We start from the raw sequence: 20,958 nt of genomic DNA on the forward strand, positions 1-20,958 counted from the left end.
TATAACATTATTCAAAATACAAGAAAATAAAGTCATAGAATCAGGGTTGATTATATCAGTCTCCATATTTCGGAAAATGCACGTTAAGTCTTTTTCGTGATGCGATATCGTTGAGGACCTGAAGAAGAGAAGTTATGCTTATGTTATTGTCATTTTATTTGTTATGTTTTTTTTTTGAGAACAATTTCTTCACTAATTTCCAGTGTTAGCAGATTAAGTATACGTGGAAGTATTTCTATCAACTTCCACGGCGGAATAGTATCTCACCTCATTAACTGGTCTTTTGCTTGTTTCCGGACATTGCGACCACATGAAATAGATGAATATTGCTGTAGGAACAAGGAACAAAAGCAGCGATTGTCCTCCAATCTAAATAATTTATCCAACAATCTTCCCTTGGGATTCCGCTAAACGTGAACACTTGAATCAATGCGTACGCTATCAGTAAACGACTTGGAGTGCACTGGCATATTCAAAGACTCAAGCAGACGAGAACTGATCCCGATCGCACGAATATATTCGGCCCCCTTCTCCCTTAATTATCAGCGGATCAAATTAGTCTAGAATTTTAGTGACAGCTCATAAGAATGCTTGCTCGCGGAATGACACGGTACCTGCTCTTATCGGCCTATCCTAGCGCAAATATACAAAAATGGTGCTCAAGACACTTGCAATATTATCCGGGTTTAACAAGTGGTCCCACCAGATTATAGGTAGTTTAGTACCATACTTGAACGCTATTTTCCATAAAAGAATCCTAAGATCTGATTTATTGGCTGAGATTTCAGCAAGCTTCTATTTCATTTAAAGTCTGAGATGGGGTGACACGACTTAGAGTTTGTTAGAATACTTATTCAATCACGCATTCGAAATTTTAAGGCTTATTTTGTATCAGTTTCAACTACAAAGCTAAATCTTCACCAAGAGATGTGTTTTGAGACCTTTTTTTTTTTAAAAAAAAAAAAGAGAAACAAAGGATAGTGGTAATAAAATAGCAAGAAAAAGGAATGTTCTCCGTCTGGTTGAACGTGCAAGTCATACGGGACCATCTTTGCGGTTGATCACAAGGTTTTTGGTGTGAATACAAAAACCCGAGTGAATTATTATGTTTAAGTTTTATTATGTTTCTTTACTGATGCGTTATAATTCTTACATAAAATTAAAATTGGCTGCTATGAGGTTTTTCAACTCTGTAACCACGTGTACATGTAGGTGGACGTGATCTACACGTCTCGTTCATCAAGATATTTTTTTGATACTTGCGCTTGGTACGCGGATTTCGAACTAAGAGGGGTTTAAAAACGTTAGCTGGTAGTTGTTTAACCGGTCAACACACCTATTGATGAGGAATTCGCATTGCAAAATGTCCCTAATCAAACACATAGTCGGGTCAGGTTGACATGAAGCACGGTACAGTTGCGTAGGCGGCTACGGTCAAAGCGGCGCGTTGGAGCGTTGGGATCGTGGTAGAACCATCAATCTTGACCGCTAGCTTAATCGCGCCGCTTCGACCGCAACTTACGCAACTGCACGGTGCTTCATGTCGTTTTGACCCTACTGTGTGTCCTAGAATTTTGGTTGTGTAGTTGTGTAGATCTCCGGCCACTGAAGCTCTAAAGAAATAAATTTGCCGTAACTTCAGCCAGTAGATCAGTGTGATGAACCTCATGTACGGTTTTAGGAATTATCAGAAAATCAACATATTGTTCGAAATCAATGTGATTGTTCATCAAAAGTCGAACATTCCAACTGCTAGTATTTTGCTAAAATGCAATCATTTCTAGCGGATAATGTGAACACTTACAATATTCGCTATCGGATAGAAGGCGAACTCCACCGCAATCTTTGAAAGTGATTCAAAAGTGTTCAGCGTTGAAACGCAAGGGAGTAATATCGCTCTGGGAACCAATTCAGCCGCATAAAATCTTGACACTGATCCAAGACCACATGCGTTGATGAGCAACAAAGTAGTAAGACCAAGTAGTGTCGCTACCTGAGCATTTTAATCAGGTTCCAAATCTTGTACATTTGCTGTTCTTCTTACCTTCAAATCTTCACCAACGTCGATTCCTATCATCATTGTGGCCAAAGAAAGAAAAGAGATAAATGTTGACATAATCATCAACGGCCGACGTCCGATTCTGTCGACGAGAAACACCGGTACCAAAGTGGCTGGAAGTCTCAGCAGGCCTCAAATATCAGGACTTATTTGGAGCACCAACATCGATTGTTTGATTGATTCAGGACAATTTTCGTCCAGTTGTGCTGTATCTTTTATGCATACGACATGATATGCAGTAAAGTAGTAGCTACATGTGAAGACTTTTGGGAACTTCTATCATTTCGCAATAGCGAATATTTTTTATGAGCACTTCGCGGAAACCAGCCTAAGGAAGCCACTTGAAAGTTGCAGTAAATGACATATGCGTGAATTTAGGTTCCACACTTTTGTCACTGCGCTTCTTTTTTGATATTAAATGTAGCTTATAGTTTTAGCTTTTGTTAGTCTTGTTTTAGTTAGAATATAGTGTCAATTTTCGAGCACCGTATCCACAAAAATTTCTCAGTAATGGACAGTACCATCAGGTCGTAAAATTTCTGACGATACATGAAAACTAAGCCTAAACTGTGTTGTTGGGCGTACCCAGGTAGTTTGCTTCAGTCCTTTGTTGTAATTGCTTGCATTTTTGCATCATTTGAAATCGTGACATTTTAGAGAAGAATGAAAAAAGTAGACTTTTCTAAAAGGAGAACGCTAATAGAAGAATTTAATCTATTCTCCTTAACTCTCAACGACTTTCCGCAAGAAAAATTCTATTTAAGTTTCCCATTTCTTCAAATGTAATCAATTCATTATTTGTTGGGCTGACGATGTGTTACGAACGACTTCACCTTATTAACTCAGTTAGGACAGCGCAAAATGAAAGATTCACGTTGAAAACAGAGTTGATCTCTTCTGACTCCACCCGTTTTGCGATGTAGGTCAAGACTTGACTAAATATTGACTTAAGTAATCATACGTGAGCGTTTTTTCTCAAACATCAGAATGCACAGAGCAATAAAAAGTGTTGGCAAAATATCATATTCCATTTGTTAAATCAGAGAGTCAGGTGCAGGAACATTTTCGAAGTAATATCTCCCTCTTATCAACACTCAGACGAGATTCTCTACCCGTTACCTGTCCTATGCTGTTCTATAAGAAGGAAAATTAACATAACATTGTTAGCAATCGCCCAATCTGCCTACTATCCATCATCTGCAAGCTCTTTACAAGAGTGATACCACGAATCTGGGGTGGTACGGATTTCAGGTGGAGTATCCGTATACGAGGTCGTAGATTATGGAGACGGGGTGGTTCCGCTCATCTCTCCCTGAATCACTGCAAGCAGCCGGCCCCTGAATGCTGTTTTGTACGATGCCTTCTATTGCAGCGCGCCACCCCTGCACTCCCTTACTGCCTATCGGGGCAGTCCGAATTGATTTTCGACGAATCGCAAGGCGATGGGGGGCAAGGGGTGGAGCGTTGCAATAGGTGGCGTCGTACAAAACAGCATTCTGGAGGCGGCTGTTTGCAGTGATGCAGGGAGAGATAAGCGAAACTACCCCGTCTCCATAATCTACGACCCTGTATATGGATACTCCACCTGAAATCCGCACCACCTCAAGCAAGGTTGCGAAAAGGATTCAGCACGATTGACTAGATCCACCGTCATCGAATTAGAAAAGGCCTTCGACTCAGTCGGGACGCAGGTGGTAATGGATACCTTGGACAACCAAGGCGTCCCCATCTCAATAAATAACGATAATTTGAGTGTTGTAGAGTAACTTCACGACCGGAGTTTAGGCACTTTATAAGAACACTATCATCGAGTTAGGGTCCGACAAGATAATGCAATCTCACCAAAAACATTTACGGTCATTCTGAGAGAGCAGAGCAGAGCGGAAGCTAGGGTGGGATGACATGGGATGAAAATTGATGGTTAGCAGCAACACCGTCTGTGCTTAGCTGTTGACATTGTTTTAATTACATCTAGCATCAACTACGCGGAAGTAACGCTGGACTGACACTGAAAAAGACGATGTTCATGTGAAAAGGATGAGCCTCGGATGGCCTATTCACGCTCAATGGGAAGAACAAATCCGGATGAACCAGCTACTTTATCTATGTTAGCAAATGACGGAAAGTACGATCCCACCTCTGAACAGGGCAAGCTGAAACGAGCAGATTGGAGAACGCGTAAGAGCATCGAGGATGTAGTAAAGACAACAGCAACACCCGGCCACGTACTAACCTTTTTAACACCGCTGCAATTCCTGCTTCGACCAATGATTCAGAAGCCTGGATGCGTTGCAAGCAGTGCGGTCAGCATAATTGAACGCTCAATCGAAAAAGTGATGTTAGGAGTATCCCGTTTCACATAATTGATGGGATTCGAGGTTTTGTTGTACCTAAGTGGTTGAAAATTAGAAACTTCGCTGTATTCGTCAGAGAAAGAAAACAAAGTGAGCTGGGTACGTGGTGCGTTTCAACGACAACTTTTGGCCTAGAGTCGCCAGCGATATATTCTGCGCGATATCAAACACACCACAAGAAAACCGATCACTTTACACTTTTCACAAAGTCCTTTGAGAAAAATATTTATCCCCTCCGTGTCCCATGCACACGAAAAAAAAACCAGTGAGCAGCTCTCGCGCGAGATAGCGAAAAACGGGAAATTATTGTTACTCATTCGATCAGTTGGAAGAACAACTGAAGTCAAGGTGATCAAACTGGTATGAGTAAGATTACTTACTCTTAGTGGATTTTTCCGTTACTTGCACAGTTTATTTTGTTCCTAGTGTGCCTCTACGATCTTGTTTCGTAGAGATTTCATTTCTTGAAGAATTTTTAGAAGTAATTCTACGCGATTTTCATCTTTGAAGTTGTAGTACCAAAGAAACCCTTGTTCAGATTTTTCTCATGTTTTAAGGGGATCTTCTCAACGACATCGGTTTGCTAGCATTGGAATTCCGCGTTACGTGTTGTGCATCTGTACCTAGTTAGTCCTTCTGGAACAGATTTTGTTGTTTTGCCACGATTTCGATTACTACAAACGGTAATCATGCGCAATTACAGTGGGGTGGAACAGAAATTGAATTTTTACAACCTGGGATTTTAAATGCGTCCCAAGAGTAGAACAGACAAAAAACCACTGAAAAGGGACCTAGATAAAACCACATGAGTTTTTTCATGCACCGTTACACAAAAAAGTGAAAAATTATAAGAGTAAGAAGAAAAGAGGTAGGAAAGCCCTCTGCATACTACGGAGGGAACTCTATGCACACCTTCATCGAGGACGCTTCCTGTTCTCACCTTACAACATATTTTACATCTACTATATTTTACTGGCCTGTAAGATTACGAATAATTAAATTTTAAGAAGTTAGAAAACCTCTACTCTATACAACAAAAAATTTTCTGTTGAAAGTCGATCGTATGTGTCAAGCGGAAATTATATATAACATGGCATATAAAATCTTGCTAATATTTTTTAAAAATTTCTATGGTCATTTTTACGTTAATAAAAACGTTCGGGAATCATTTCTTAACCCGGTAATTGATGCTTCATTCTTGGGGAAGACAGTCTACGTTATCTCATCCGCACTCTTTCACAAACAACCCACCAATAACAAATGATCCGTAAAGAGCGCCTTCAATGTTCCATCCTCCCAAAGTGTGAAGAATAAATGTACTGAATGCACGCAAACAACGCGCTCCGGAGAAAACGTAGGCAATCTAGAATCGAAACAAACAAACGTAGCCATAGTTAACTGAGGTTCTGGTTGGAGAAATCACTGATAGAAGACCATATTTAAGACAGCCACACTTACCTTAACCATAACACCCAACCATGCGGCGTGACGAACAACCCTTGATGTCAAATCCTGAGCTTTCCATGGCATGAACATTACCGTCATTGTGTCGTGCTCAGTTTCGATTTCATAATTAGTTGTCTGGAAATTTAAATTGCTTTCGATATCTCTGTTTCTCTTCTGTCGCATACATCGGCCACTAAAATATTGTTTAAAGGTATGTGCATATGTTATACCATATGACACGTGTGTTTATGTGTACGTATCTATGTATATGTGTATACGTGCATGTGGATGTGTATGTGCGTGAGTGGATATGGATATGTGCTGGGTGAACATATTTTCGCATTTTTTGGGAAACTTTCGCCATAATCCAGTGCAAGTTGTTAGGTAAACAAGAGATTCTTGTCAGGGTTTTTTTTTTTTTGAAAAACACGCAACTTCAATTCTTGCTCGTTACCAATGCTATATCATGTAGTAATTGTAGAACATTCTCGAAGCATCTCCGCAAGTGTATGTATATTGGCCGAATAAACTTCCTTAACTTTAAACACGATGCCAATTCCACGAAAGCACCTTCGAGCCATCATTTTCAATGAATGGTGCCGCAGAAGCGGAGCAACGACTGTAGTCCCCAACAGCGTGCCATCCACTACCATCTGGACTATCCACCGCTGATTCTCTTGCTTTGCAAGGGGAGACACGACCTTCGAATATAAGTCCGGATTAAGACGCTCCGCACAGCAGAATACTCCCACTTTCGACGCTGTCAGAGAGGAAGTTAGCACCCGCAGTCGTGTGATGAGACTCAGGTGTAGTCAACCAGTCAACCAACAGTCCTCCTCCATGCCATCAACCACAGGAAATTTGTAACTCGATCGATCCCTCATACTTTGACTTATGGCACGGTACACCCGGGCCATCTATTATCGAAAGAAGATTCCTGGAAGACCTAGTTACTGGAGATGAGAGTTAGGTGTTCTAAGGTGTTCTACGATGCCACTTTATATCCGTGCCGTTTGACTCCCTCCAGGAGAAAATACCAACGCGAACCAAATCGGACACGCTGCTCGGAAAGGCTCTCTTCCGCTGCTTATGGGTTTTGAGGAGAATGTTGTACTACGAGCTGCTCGCGGAAGGATCCACTGTGATCGCTGTCATGTACGCTACTCAAATCCTGAAACTCCTTTTCAAGAAAAGACCGAAACTAGCTTCGGTACATCTCTTTCATGATAACTCGAGACTCTAATAGGTAAGGAAACTCACCAAAAAATCAAAAAGCCAGGCTGGGACACAGTACCCCAACATCTCTTTTCCTGACATAGCCGCCTCTGATTATTACTTGTTCCGCCCCCTTAAGGTTTTCTTGGTTAGGAAAACTTTTACCAATTTCTATGAAATTAGTCGGGCTGTAGCCGAATTCTTCGATGTCTAGTCTCCCTTGTTTTGGGGAAGGAGATAGTTGATCCTGCTCATTTGCCTGATTACTATAGCAACTGACAGTGGCGATTATATTTCTGATCGATTTCCATTTTATACTGAATGAAAAAAGGAGAAAAGGATTACAAAACTGACAAGATTTTCTTATCAACCTAATATCTGGCTGGTAGTTCCCCTATGCGTATAGACCATATAGAATCTGATAATATAGAGCCCATATTTAATAAAAACAAGGTCTTCACGTGCACGTAACAGGGACATTTGTATACGAGGCCACAAATCACTTTCAGTTATGTGTTCATATGTTGTCTCTCCAAACAGCCCCGTATTTCTCCGTTTAATTAAGAGAAAAAATTGTGAATAAACCTACTCTAGTGCTACCATTTTTCTTGGCAGCGCTCTCTTCACAAAGTCTAATCTCGGCTGCCACAGAATCATCGCGAATACCGACACCGTGATAAGCAGCAAGAGCTAGGCGAGCCTGAAAAGTATAGTTGCCACGAACACGAATCCAGAATTTTGGGATGTTTTTGCCACATATAAAGTTTTCTATACCGTCAATATTTTTTCTCAACTTTTAGAAGAGGTACTCTACATATCTCATACACAAGGAAAATTAATTTTTGTTGTATTATTTTTGCTTTTGAATGATCAGGGAGATTAGGCGGTAGGTTTTTTGGCTGGTGTCTTTGGATCTACTCTGTTCCAATCGGAGTTTAACATTGACTATAAAAGTTGTATAGTTACCAGCGCAATAAGCCGGCTCGGATACTAGTACGAGAATGGAGAGAGACGGGTCCAAACAGGGAGAGCGCTAAATAGGTGTGCTCGAGCCGCAAAGCGATAAAATGGGTTCAGAAAGGTCGCACGGGGTCGGAATGGTGCGCCAGCTCTGCAAAACGGTAAAAAGGGATGGGACGAGTCCGACGGCATCGGAATCGTACGTTGGCGCCAGAAAGTTGTAGAATGAGGTGGGACGGGTCCCATGACCTCAGATTTGCACGCAGCGGTACCGTAGCATCCAATTGAATTTGTCAAGAAGTGTATGAGACGCTGTGAACCGTTTCATGGCCGTAAACACTGCGTGTATTACGTTTCGCCTCTATTTACTCCACTGCCTGTCTATTTCCACCGCACGTCGTCTGCTGGTTGGCAACATCCTTTTTTTTAGAAACTGGGAACAAGAATGCAAACGGCTGCTTAATACTTTGGTAGCTAACAGTTTACATGATCTGAATTATGTTTCCAAATTTTTACGGAGTCGAAGGAATACAAGAATGTAGGCGTATAATCGATTTTGAATACACTCTAAATGTAGAGTTGATGCCTTTAAAAACAGAATTAAAATCATCATTTCAATTCATTCATGGATTTTTGACACGCTTCTTTCGTTCTTTTGTTTTGAATTTCTAAAACAAAAGAACGAAAGAAGCGTGTTAGAAAAAATACAAATTTAATTATTTTACGGTGAATGCCAGTACTTCTTACTTCTAATATCAGTGAAGGAAGACGAAACAAGAAGTTTGAAGTCCGGTCTTAGCCGGAATTCCAGACTGTTTATCAATAATGTCGATGATTGTCTGAAGGCACTTTATGCGACATACTCATATCCACAGCCAAATCTTTGCGGCTTGGATCGAAAATGCGAAAACTTTGCCCTCACCTGTCCCTATAGTTGTTCTTCATTTTATCCTTAAAATTTGATTTTTATGTTCTTCATTTTTTTTTTGCTTTGGTAGGTCATGCCTAGTAAATCCAACTGCATGATATCCGAAGAAAAAACATAAGAGTGGAAACATTGCAGCGAAGTAGTACTGTAAATTTCTGTGGGGATAACTTACCTTCTCCTCATCTCCAAATTTTTCCAAGATGAACTGCGGAGATTCAAACACGAAAACGAACATTGCCATTGAAACCAGCACGAATGCAATGTTTGGTACAAATATCAACGGCCATGACTCTGCGTTTGAGAATGGAACGCCTACCGCTTGTGTGACTAGTGATCCTGGAAAGCTTCAGCGACAGTTGCATAGATACTTCGAGAAATTTGCTCGAAAAACCAACCAAAAGCCATGAAAAACTCTTGCATGGCGGCCATCCGTCCGCGAATTTTCGTCGGCGCGCATTCGACTATCCAAACGGTGGCGTTGACGCTGTTGATACCGTTGGCTAAGGACCTATGAGTGGTTCACAATGACTGGATATTAGTTGTGCTGAAAGTGACTAAAGCTTACCAAATAATTCTTCCTATGTACAGCAACTCGAAAAATGGATAGAAATACTTGGATAGGGCACAAAGAATTGTACCGGGTATATAAAGACTACTTGCAAGTAAGGCCGTACCTTTACGGCCAATACGATCACAAAGAAAAGCAGCTAAAAATTGTCCGAATATGGTAGCGATAGGGAAACAAACGTTCAGCAGTGACCATAGGACGTTCTGAAAATGTTACAGATCTCTTTGACTTTTTAAAATTTTTTCGAAAGTATAAGTATGGAATTTTGCAAGGTGAGAATTTTCTAAAATATCTTTCCGACTGATTCATATCCTATTTGGACTTTAGTTGGATGCGGAAGATCTGGCTCTTATTGCGATTATTTCTGGTTATTTTTCCTGCTAGTCAATAATAATCCGTAAAGAAGCCTCCTTACAATAGGTCTCTCTATCTCTAGGTTCTTTCTTAGTATTTGTGGAACATGCAGTTTCACCAACACTGAGGAAGAACTGGAAGAACTGGTCCTTGTGGATTTTCTATTAATTCTGCGTTTTTACTCATTAATTAGCTAAATAATAGGGCTGATACACACAAAAAAGAAAAGAAAGAAAGATCGAAAGAAGAAATACTGCTAACGTCGCCCTTGTGAAACACAAACAGAAACCAGAATAGATGTGAGCGTTCCTTTTTCTTACTGAGATGGCCGTAAGCGCGACATGTGAAGTTATAGACTGACCTGGGAACCGAAAAAAAATAAGTTTGTTAATTTTTATGCGAACAGTGGAGAAAAGGAAGAGATCTACAGTTACGCTAATGGTGATGATCTATGCTATTAAAATTGAAATGTAAAAGTCGGATGAGAGGGTAAGTTTTGAGGTGTGGTAAACAAACTTTCAGACATTAATAGATGAATGTTAAGATATTTATCGTTTGCTAGAAATTGTGGATCATCTCAGTTTTTCTTTTTGTATAATTTTTTGAGATACCTATTCGAACACTGAAACCTCACCAAGGCGCCTGGTTTTAGTGGCTGATCTGTCCTTGCGACCCATGATTCGTTAATGAAACTAGTGATTTCCAAGTATGGCTGATTGAGAACAGAAGCAATGTATCCCTGTTGGAATCCTGCAGAAATACAGAGGGCGATCGATAATATATGGATAAATGCAGTTGCCATTTTCCTTCCTGGGACATTCACTGTTCCCAGGCGCCACCTGTAAATTGAATTGTAATCGGGTCAAAACGATCTGAAGCTCTGTGCACTTGGATGCGCTGCTGTGGTCGAAACGGTGGAGCTAGTGGTGGGATCTTTGCTAGTATCACCCAACGCTGCAGTTCGCTATGGTGCCTCCTCGATCTCAACCACCAGCTCTAGCGCGCCCCTTCGGCGGTAGCTGCGCACGCAACTGCACCGAGCTTCATGTTGTTTTGATCCGACTATATCAGAGAAGTAGAAAAAACGAAATATAAGGAAGGGAATACAAGGAATTATTCCATGTTATACATTTTTTCTAGATTTGCCTCCATGTACAAAGAAATTAGGAATAAGTGAGAAGGAATGATGGACAAGTATGAATCGAGCGAAAATAAGGTATGTGATTGGAAAAATCCTCGTAATTGTTGCAACTATCATCAGCTGTCATTTTAGGGTAGAAATGCTAAGTTGAAGGGACATATGGGAAAAGGTATTTTTGAATGTTTTTGGAAGTTCGAGCAACAGTAGACGCGGTAATCAGAAATAATTAAGCCCATAACGTTGTAAACCTGTCTATTGTGTTAGACTGACACGAAATTCTGAATAAAATCCAGTTAGATTGAAGAATTCTTGTGAGAGATTAAGATTTGCATCCACATACATTTTTTTAGCTTGATATTTTCGTCGATACTGACTTTAGGACATAGGCTATAAATTTTGAGGACTTCTTGAAAAGTTTGACCACAAAATCAGGTCGTACGACTTCAGATAACTTCAATGTATGGGCAAAGTCCAGAAACAACCGTAAATGAAGACTATTTCATTCATTGTTAACAAATACGCTGAAAAAAAAGAGAAATGGACTAGTTGAAACGACTTCAGTGATGAATTAGTTTTGAAGGGTTAAGGACTACTCTCTAGAAATAGAACAACGTTTTCAAAGAATTTTGCAGAAACAGGACCTTACAATAATAAACGGCCGTCATGCGATCAAAGAATACTCAAAAATACGGTGTGGTTCATGTTGTAAAAATTTCGCTGTGAAGAAATTCTGGGAAGTAGAGGGGATTTTCCAAGACTAGACTTTGCTAACACGGAGTTCATGAGGTTGTTAACATCCCGGAAGGTAATACTATGAAATCTGCTTTTACTGTTGCTCATCATCTCAATACAGGGTGACGTGTAATCCCTTAATAATCCCTAACGACTTACTAACTGGTTGATGATGATGATTAACAACAGGTGTAGTGTACTTTGAGCTGTGATACATTTTAAAGGCATCACCCCACGAATCTGGGGTGATGCAGATTTCAGGTGGAGATTTCCTATACGGGGCCGTATATTATGAAGAGGAGGGTGATTCCGTCCATTTCTTCCAAATTGCCGTAAAAAAAAAAACGGCAAAAAAACGAAGATGCAGCGCATGCACAAAGCTGGCGCGCTCCGACGCAACTCCTTGTGGAGAATAGCGCGCCGGAACGCTCGAAGTCGTATCTTCAGGGCCATTTTTACGGCAATTAGGAAGAAATAGACGGAATCACCCTTCTCTCCATAATCCACGACTCCGTATAGGCATAACCCACCTGAAACACGCACCACCCCAGATTCGTGGAGTGATGCCTTTAAGTTACGATTATTTTCAAGAATTTTTTTTCAGCGAAATGTCAGCTGTAAAAATTTTACTTTTTGAGTTATTTGCGCAACTTATTGCATTGTTCAAATTGTTGCTCGCCTTAGTTCAGACGCTAAAACGAGCAACTCTTAGCTATAGATATGCTAAAAACCTCATTTTGAAGGACTTGATTTTTAATGGGAATGCCGGGTTTTTAAAATTCCGCATCGGGTGTCTGCCAAAGATACGTTGCTCTTAAATACTTCTCATAGTAGGGTCAAAACGACATGACGCATAGAGCATATGCGTAAGAGGCTGCGCTCGAAGCGCTGCGGTGACAATCGAGGGTGGATCCTTGCTAGCACGACTCATCGCAACAGTTCGCGTTGATCCCACCTTGATCCAACCGCTCCGAGCACTGCGCTTGCGTAATTTCGTGCCGTTTTGATCCGACTATAATCAAGAAGATGAATGTGCTTAATATGAGGGTAGCACTGCAGCTTCAAATTATACTATCAATTATGAAAACAGAAACAGCAAAAGCAAAATTTGTTGAATTCTTGAGACAAAGACAAAGATAACAATTTAAAAAAAAACCACTATGAGAAATTTTTGGGAGATATCCATAGTAATAGGTGGCATCTATTTGTCAATGAGTTTACCATTGATAATACAGATTAACCATACTCTACAACTTCACAGAAATAGACCTTAAATATCATAGAAAATAAATCAAATGCAGCTACTAATCTTATTCAGAATAAATCCAACGATGAATAAGCGGAAAAGTTCTGTTGGAAATTCGGATGCGTGTGCTCTGACGAAATCGACCTTGCACTATGAGTTTTAGTCATCGATAGGTCTCTTTATCAGCAAAAAACTGTACTACCGTACCACTAACTAGTTCGCGAAAGTTGGTGGATTATCCTTACAGTTGGAGTTTTTCTGACTATAGCGTATATCTGTGAAATTTAAACGGTAACTGTAACGATTCAATGCAGGCGTGGAATTGGTTTCGTGTTCGAAGAGCATTAATAATTGATCGGATGCAATTTTGTACTATTTCTGGCAATGAAATCAAAGAGGAGAATAGAGAATTCACATCGTTTTATCGATAGAGGGAGTGTAAGGAAGCGGAGATTTCATTGTTTGACTGTCAAAGCGTTGATCGAAAAGGAAAACAAAGTGGATGAACGTGACGAGTTCCTTTGACAAACACTACGAAATGGACAAAGCTGACTGCAAATGAATTTTCAGTCCATTAATTTTGCTTCGTAGCGAGCTTTTCCTCTGTACAAAGAAGTTGGAGAATTTTATAGAAGAATCCAGGAACTTTGAAGTTTTGCGCGAATCGAAAAAAGTGAGTTGAACTTCGCAGAATTTCACAAATATTGCAAAGTTTAGATTTCCGCGAGGAGATTTCAAACGAATAACTTTCCTTGTGCCAAACCGGTGAAGAACCATTTTGGTCTCATCAAACGGTATGTTGTACTACTTTGACTTTATACATCATCCAAACTATGCAGTATCCAAACATTTACCATTCTAAATGGCCTAATTTGTGCACACTGTTGGCTCCAGGTGTTTTCCAGGGGCTAGCCGATGTGCCAGATCACTGTACTTATCCTCCCAAACAAGTCCTGTACTGATTTATCTACCCCTGAAAGATGAAAGCTTGGTCGACACGAAGACGGTTTCGAACCTCCAATCGATCGCGCAGACGAGCAACGAAACCTTTTACCGACTGCGCTACTCCCTCCCTCCAGATGCTGATAAACCACTAAATAAATCCCGAAATTGATACTGATCCTCTCTAACTGAAATATGAGCTTAGAGAGTTTTATGATTGTGAAAGTGAAGAAAAAGTGTTTGGTTCTGGTCCAGATATCCATTAAGAGTTAAATGTATCTTATTTTTTTATCATGAATTCAGCGTGGATGTAGGTGATAAAAAGAAAAATAATTAATGATAATAATTAGTTACTAATTGACAATTAAAATAATGATAAAAATGCTTATCTTATACCTATACTTATCTTATACTTTTTTCTTTTCCTTGCGGAAATCAATAGTTAGGAAACCACACGGAACCTCTGACTGCTAATTCCTCGATAATTATTTCCTCTCTAACATTACAAGAAACTAATGTAACAGAAATTTCATGGTAGTACCTTGGGACTTAGTGTTTTTCTTTAAAAGATCTATCCTAACAGCTAATTCATAAATGCGCTATTTTTTCGTAGAAACACTATAAAAAAGGACTGTTAAAAAAAAAACTCAAGCGATTCTAACAAAAGATGTGTGAAAAGAAAAAGAAGACTAGTCTTAGTGGTGTGATAGCGACGCGAATGTGTGTACGACCAGCGATTATTTTTCTTTAAGTGACTGAGACTAGCACATCGCATCAAATGTACTCTTATTGCAGATAAAGCGCAAAATTCCTTTCTGTGTGAAAAATACCGGTGTGATATCGTCAAATCTCTATAGTTTCGAATAAATAATAATAACAAAATAATTCGGCTACAAACTGCAAGTTTACAAACTCAATCTGATGATACACGTTGTTCACGCTGAACTCGAAATTTTTTATTAACAACGTGAAAAGTGCTCGAAAATCCTGATTTTAGCAAATTTTCATAACGTGCTGCACGTTTACACTTGCGGGTCTATGAACTCTTATAGGTATGATGATCAACGCGACTCTCACAAAATGGTGGTGTATGATTAATGGATTAAAAACTGAAATTATTCCCATGTTTTTTTTTGCAAAATTCTGTCAGTGGACTAGTACAAAACATCCTGAGAATCAGGAAGTCGTCTACCTAACTTGTGCTTAAGGCTGAGGACTCAGTTACTTCAAGCATTTACTGCAAAGAAATGAAATATTCGGCCGTGACTCCAGAAAGAGGAAAAAATAAGACTAGCTAATCATTGAATGGGCAGGCTTTGATTGATTCAAATAGAAGAAAGGACAGAATGGAATACAATATAAACATCAAATCCGACAAACCTTGTGTAAATTTCGAAAGGACACGCGAAGGAACATTTCTGCTGGTGAATTGTGAGCGTTTAGTTCAATTTGCAAAGAAATGTTCCGTTCCTTCGCCTCGTCCTTGCAGGAGCGTAACGTCCTAAAAACAATCCAATGTCTAGTGAACAATTGTTTCTTCTGAGTCACGCAAAGTATGACTGAAGAATCTGTACTGTGGCTGTTTTTACCTGAAAAGAAGCTCTAAATTATTAACTTCGTAAAAAAGAAGGCAACTTGTCTTGCAGTCGCTTTCTTTCCCGTGTGGAAATACTTACATAGACACTTAGATACTTAGATGGCCCGTCTTCACTGGACGTGCGGACCCCAGCATCTCTTCCACTCGTTTCGTTCCCTCCCTATTGTCATCCAAGGTGTCTTCAAGTTTCGTGAGTGACGTTGATGAGGTCCATCAGCTGTATCCAGCTGAGCTCTCAGCTGGTCCATCCGTGTACCCCGTCCCGTCGGCGGTCTCCCTCGAGGGCGTTTAGCATCTCTTGAGATCCACTCTAGCGTTCTTTCAACTAATAACTAATAAATCTGACGATTTCTACACGTTCTTAAAAAAGAATGTGTAGAAATTATCAGATTGATTAGATATTAAGGAAGTTACATACTACAACGTCTTGACAGAGGTCCTCTTCGAAGGTTTACCTAGTAGATTTACTTTGTTTCAAAAGCTATGTCCACTTATTCTATCTATAGTAGGATAAAACGGACATGTGGCTCGGTGCAGTTGTGCAAGCGGCTGCGCTCCGAGCGGGTGGTTAGGATCGAATTGGGACCATTGCGAACAGTAGCGGTGAGCGGTGCTAACAAAGGTCTCTCCCTCAATTCTAACCGCTACACTCCATCCACTGCTTCAAGCGCAACCGGCTACGCAACTGAACAGAAGTTCATGTCGTTTTGACCCGACTATACCAACTTTGTAGCCCATTCCGTTTTTAAAGCATGTCTTACAGCCATAATGGTCACTTCAAAGGCAGCGTATCACGATTTTGACGTTGTGCGGAACCCACAGTGAGAGCGTAGAGTTCATGTGGTGGATTTGCGGAACCCTGCAAGGATCCGCTCCGCTCATCTCTCCCTAAACGTCGAGAAAAAACTGCTTGGAACTCGCTGTTTTTTTACAACGATTTCAGGTGCAACGCGCCATCTTTTTGCATGCGCCGCATTCAAGTGCGATCGGTCGAAGATCAGTGACGTCTTCCCACCAGCTTACTCAAGTGAAATCAATGAATGACCTGCCGAGGGGACTGGAACGTGTACATAGAGGAGCGTTCTCACGTACTTCGTAGGAAATAAAACGGTTCCCTGCAGTTTTTACGGCAAGTAGAGAAGAATGAACGGAACCACGCTGAGTCTCGCAATTTACTATCGGAACTCTTGGATTTCGCTATGGTTTCCGCGCCACGTCAAAATCGTGATACTCTGCCTTTAAAGGCATCACCCCACGAATCTGAGGTGGTGCAGATTTCAGGTGCAGTATTCTTATAAGGGATAGTAGATAATGGGGAGGAGGGTGATTCCATCCATTTCTTCCTAATTGCCGTAAAAAGACCGGAAGATGCGGCGCGTGCACAAGGCTGGCGCGCTCCGGTTGAACTGCCTGTAGAAAAAAGTTCGCTGGAATGCCCGAAGCCGTATCTTACGGGCCGTTTTTAACGGCAATTAGGAATAAATGGACAGAATCACTCTCCTCCCCATAATCTGCTATGCCGTATACGAATACTCCACCTGAAATCCGTACCACCTCAGATTCGTGGAGTGATGCCTTTAACCAACGGCTGACTGAACGCTGCACATGGAAATGTGCTGATCACTGCAATTCCTTTGAAATCGCTCCTATTTATCTATCAAATAAGTGAAAGTTCGAGCCAATATAGCATCTTGTGGAGCCAAATAGCAACCGAGATGTTCGATAGCCTGGTAATCTGTGGGCATTAAGCTTTCGAAGGGATATGGTTAGAAATTTTATGGATTTGAATTTGATTTATATTTGGCAACTAGAAATCCATAATTGTGAAAAATGTCTTGTCGTAATAAAATGTAATTGTCTTGAAAGAAAAACTTATTCAGTCACTATCTGATACTTTGCTTTTTTGAGTTCTTTGGAACAATTTTTTGTTTAGGTTCTTGTTTTTCTTTTTTTATTCCTTTGTCAACGAGAGGCTTTGCCAACGTGAAGTGAATGAAAATAAAACTGTTGAACCAGTTTTGGAAATGAGTTCTCTAAGTAATCATCAGCATTTTGAGCTGATAATTGCGCTGGAGCAGTTTGAATGTTGCTCCTTTCTTTTCTCAAGTATAGAATTTTATCCCATATAGACTCCCAAGACTTAAAGGTCAGTATAATAATCAAAAATAAAAACAATAACATAACAATGTAATCAATACTTTCATATCTGCTTCCTAAAGAAAAGCGTTTTCTAGTTACAGTGCCAGTTTCTGGTCATCTAACAGTTCCACATTATTAGCGGTCGATTGGGCAATTTTATGCTTTTCGCGGTTTTTGGATAATGAGTTCAGTTAAATGGCTTCGTGTCCTCGTTTTTTTCTTGTGCGATGCCCGCAGTATGAACGCCACGTCATTTGAAACTGTATCAATAAATCCATGGAGCTCCGTGTACGGAAATGTGTCCGGTATAAAGATGGACGTCCCATGCGGCATGAGAATCCCTTCCAAATTTCTTTGCGACGTTTTGCGATCTATCTCGCAGTGACCGACTATAAAACAATTGGAGATTGTTGTTAACACCAACACACAGTGAATGGAACAGCAGGATTTGGATGTAAATCTGGTAATGTTGGAGCTTCCATGTGATGCACTGACGTCACCCTATTATTCGCTTTTCATATTTGAATTGTTGCTCAATATAACAGCAGGGATCAGCGAAGTAGTTTAAAATTCAAATGAATGTTCAATCTTTTTTTTGATAACCTTGTTGTATTTCTTTAGTTAGTCATAATAGATAGATAAATTTCGGCAGGTATGATCAGTTGAGTGGTAACAAAGCTACTACAACTGCGGTGAAATCGAAGAATCGTAATATATGAATATCAAGAGAAGGAAATAAAATGAGAGTAGGTTTAGTCGGGTCAAAACGACATGAAACACGGTGCACTCGCGCAAGGCTGCCCGCAGAGTTCAGAGCCGCGCAGGCGGGGCGGTTCGATGGCTCTGTGTTCGACAGTTATTGAGCGCACTGTTGTGAATAGTCAATAATCATCGAAGCGCAGATTTGCACGCGCGGCTCTGAACTTTGCGGGCAGCCTAAGCGGTTGAGCTTGAAGTGGCGCGGTGAAGATAGCTGTTGGAATCCAGGTGGGACCATCGCGAACTGCAGCAATGTACGGTAGTAGCAAGGGTCCTCACTCGACCCTAACCGCTGCGCTCCACCGCACCGCTTTGGGCGCAAGCACTTACGCAACTACACAGTGTTTGATGTCGTTTTGACTCTACTATAGATTTGGTTGCTAATATACTTCTGCCTTCGCCAGTACTTGTGGTCGCGTGAGCAGCCGCGACACGACGTGGCTAACACGACTGACCTAAGTTGTTATAGTCGGGTCAAAACGACGTGAAGCTCGCCAGTTACCTAAGCGGCCGAAGCGGTGTGGTGAATGTAGCGGTTCGGATCGAGGAAGGAGGACCTTTGCTCGCACCACTCATTGTTGCAGTTCGTTATGGTCCCACCTCAGTCCCAACCACTAGCTCCACCACAGCTTGTTGCCTTCTCTCACCTGCATATTTCACGGGGATGAAAATATTCGCCCGATAGGTGCGATCAGTTACCAAATCGTTAGAATGGGCTGCGCGCTAAAAACCCCTCCATTCATATTTTCATAAACAGAAGGCTTTTCATGCAGTATAATCAATCCATAACGAAGCTTAACCATATTAGAACAAATCTATAAAGAACAACCTTGTAGTTAATTAGTCAGCCAGATTCAGTTCGAAGCTGAAAGGATAATTGCGAAAACTCTTTTTTAGCCGCTCACTTGATAGTCATGCATGTTTGTGAGCTTTTTCATTTCACCCACCAATTTGCAGGCCAAATCCACAGGATCGACCACAACGAACCACGATCAAAAAACCCGGATACAGGCGTCAATACCCGTCGATTGTTGGTGCTAAACACGAAAGCGTAGCGTCGGATGGGTTGAAATCCGTTATATGTGCCGAAGATGATGCAGCCATCGCTTCCTTTGCTACTTATCATTGTTTCTGAGAGTACGTATCGTCAAATAACAGATGTTAGAAAGAGATTTCAGTTACTGTTTAAAAAACGTTCAGTTTCCGTCTCTGTCACACTCTATGCCCGAACTTTGTCTGATGCAGCCCAGAGAGGTATTTTAGCTGGAGGAATGAGGATGAAGAGGCTGGACGCAACTTGCAGACTTATTAATCAAACTCATGGAGGAACTGACAGATCACAAAAGCTACAAATGGATGCAGAGTTATTTCTGCAAAAATTCATTGATTGGAACCATAAGTAGTCGTTCTATAACAAGATGTTAGCAGTTCATGTGTTACTACCATCATTTAGTTCTCACCTTCCAGTATTAACTTTGCTGTTTTTTTTTTACATTTCTTTGCATTTTATCCGGTAATATGTATAGTACGGTCAAAATGACATGAAGCACGGTGCAATTGCGTACGCGGCTTCTCTCGAGCCGGTGCGGTGGAGAATAGCGGCTAGGGGTGCGCTGGAACCCTCGCTGGCACCGCCCATTGCTGCAATTTGCGATGGTCCCACTTAGGTTCGAACTGCTGCTTCCAACACATCATTTCGAGTTCAAATGCACTATGTTTCATGTCGTTTTGACCGGACCATAAATAGGTTTTGTCAGAAGAACCAATTGGTTCAGTTGTTTCGTCTAGGAGTTCTCAGATATATCTCACCTGATCTTGTTCTTAACCCTTTTATTACCATTCACTAAAACAAGGTTAGTTCATACATCTGAATATTACATAAAATACTATTATCGCGCAGTCGTAATCCTCGTTAAGAATCAAATACATAAGGATCTCGGCAAGCAATGATGGGAAGATCACGTCGAGCGCCGAAATAACAGGGTATTTGTAGTTGGGTCAAAACGAACTGAAGCTCGGTGCAGTTGCGTAAGCGGTTGCGCTCAAAGCGGTGCGGTGGAGCGTAGCGATTAGGATCGTGGAGGAACCCTTACCTGCACCACTTATCGCTACAGTCCCATCCAAGTATACCACCGCAGAAACCCAACCACGTGTTTCTGCTTCTCACTCAACATGAAGAATCAATCTTCAAATACCATTATTTATAAATCCTTAGAGGCAGCGTGTCACGATTTTGACGGGGTCCGGAAGCCACAGCGAAAACGTAGAATTCGGGATGCAGATTACGGCCGACAGCGTGGTTCCATTCATTCCACCGTTGTAAAAAAACAACGAAGAAGACGTCATTTTTTCCTACGAAATCAATTGGGATGCGCCGCATCCACAAGCGAGCGATCGAACATTAATGTGGTCTCTTCACGAATATATTCAAGTAAAGCCAATGAATAGACTGCTGAGGGCAACGGAGCGAGCACAAGGTGTACGTATCTAGTAGGACCTGGTATAGTTGTAAAAAAGC

The 20,958-nt window shown here is 40.9% G+C and overlaps 2 protein-coding genes across 3 annotated transcripts; one reads left to right on the forward strand and one right to left on the reverse strand.

The window, feature by feature from the left end:
• Positions 1-55: 55 nt before the first annotated feature.
• RB195_004908 (uncharacterized protein) lies at positions 56-10,686 on the reverse strand (the record flags this gene model as incomplete). Its single annotated transcript, XM_064177132.1, has 11 exons — positions 56-118; positions 268-369; positions 1,805-1,993; positions 2,045-2,190; positions 5,665-5,776; positions 5,872-5,994; positions 7,664-7,774; positions 9,135-9,298; positions 9,358-9,470; positions 9,528-9,733; positions 10,519-10,686. 11 exons carry the CDS (start codon positions 10,684-10,686, stop codon positions 56-58), a joined length of 1,497 nt encoding a protein of 498 aa, XP_064034257.1.
• Positions 10,687-11,067: 381 nt separating this feature from the next.
• On the forward strand, positions 11,068-19,843 carry RB195_004909 (uncharacterized protein; the record flags this gene model as incomplete). 2 transcript variants are annotated; one of them, XM_064177133.1, is made up of 3 exons in its annotated part: positions 11,068-11,100; positions 13,721-13,797; positions 19,398-19,575. In XM_064177133.1, the coding sequence occupies 3 exons, from the start codon at positions 11,068-11,070 to the stop codon at positions 19,573-19,575; spliced, it is 288 nt and encodes a 95-aa protein (XP_064034258.1). The 2 variants fall into 2 exon arrangements, with proteins under 2 accessions (XP_064034258.1, XP_064034259.1); XM_064177134.1 differs by lacking the exons at positions 11,068-11,100; positions 13,721-13,797 and adding an exon at positions 19,641-19,843 and having other exon boundaries at positions 19,532-19,577.
• Between the last annotated feature and the right edge of the window lie 1,115 nt (positions 19,844-20,958).

The sequence above is a fragment of the Necator americanus genome, chromosome I (assembly GCF_031761385.1).
Source record: "Necator americanus strain Aroian chromosome I, whole genome shotgun sequence".
Taxonomy (NCBI): Eukaryota; Metazoa; Nematoda; class Chromadorea; order Rhabditida; family Ancylostomatidae; genus Necator; species Necator americanus.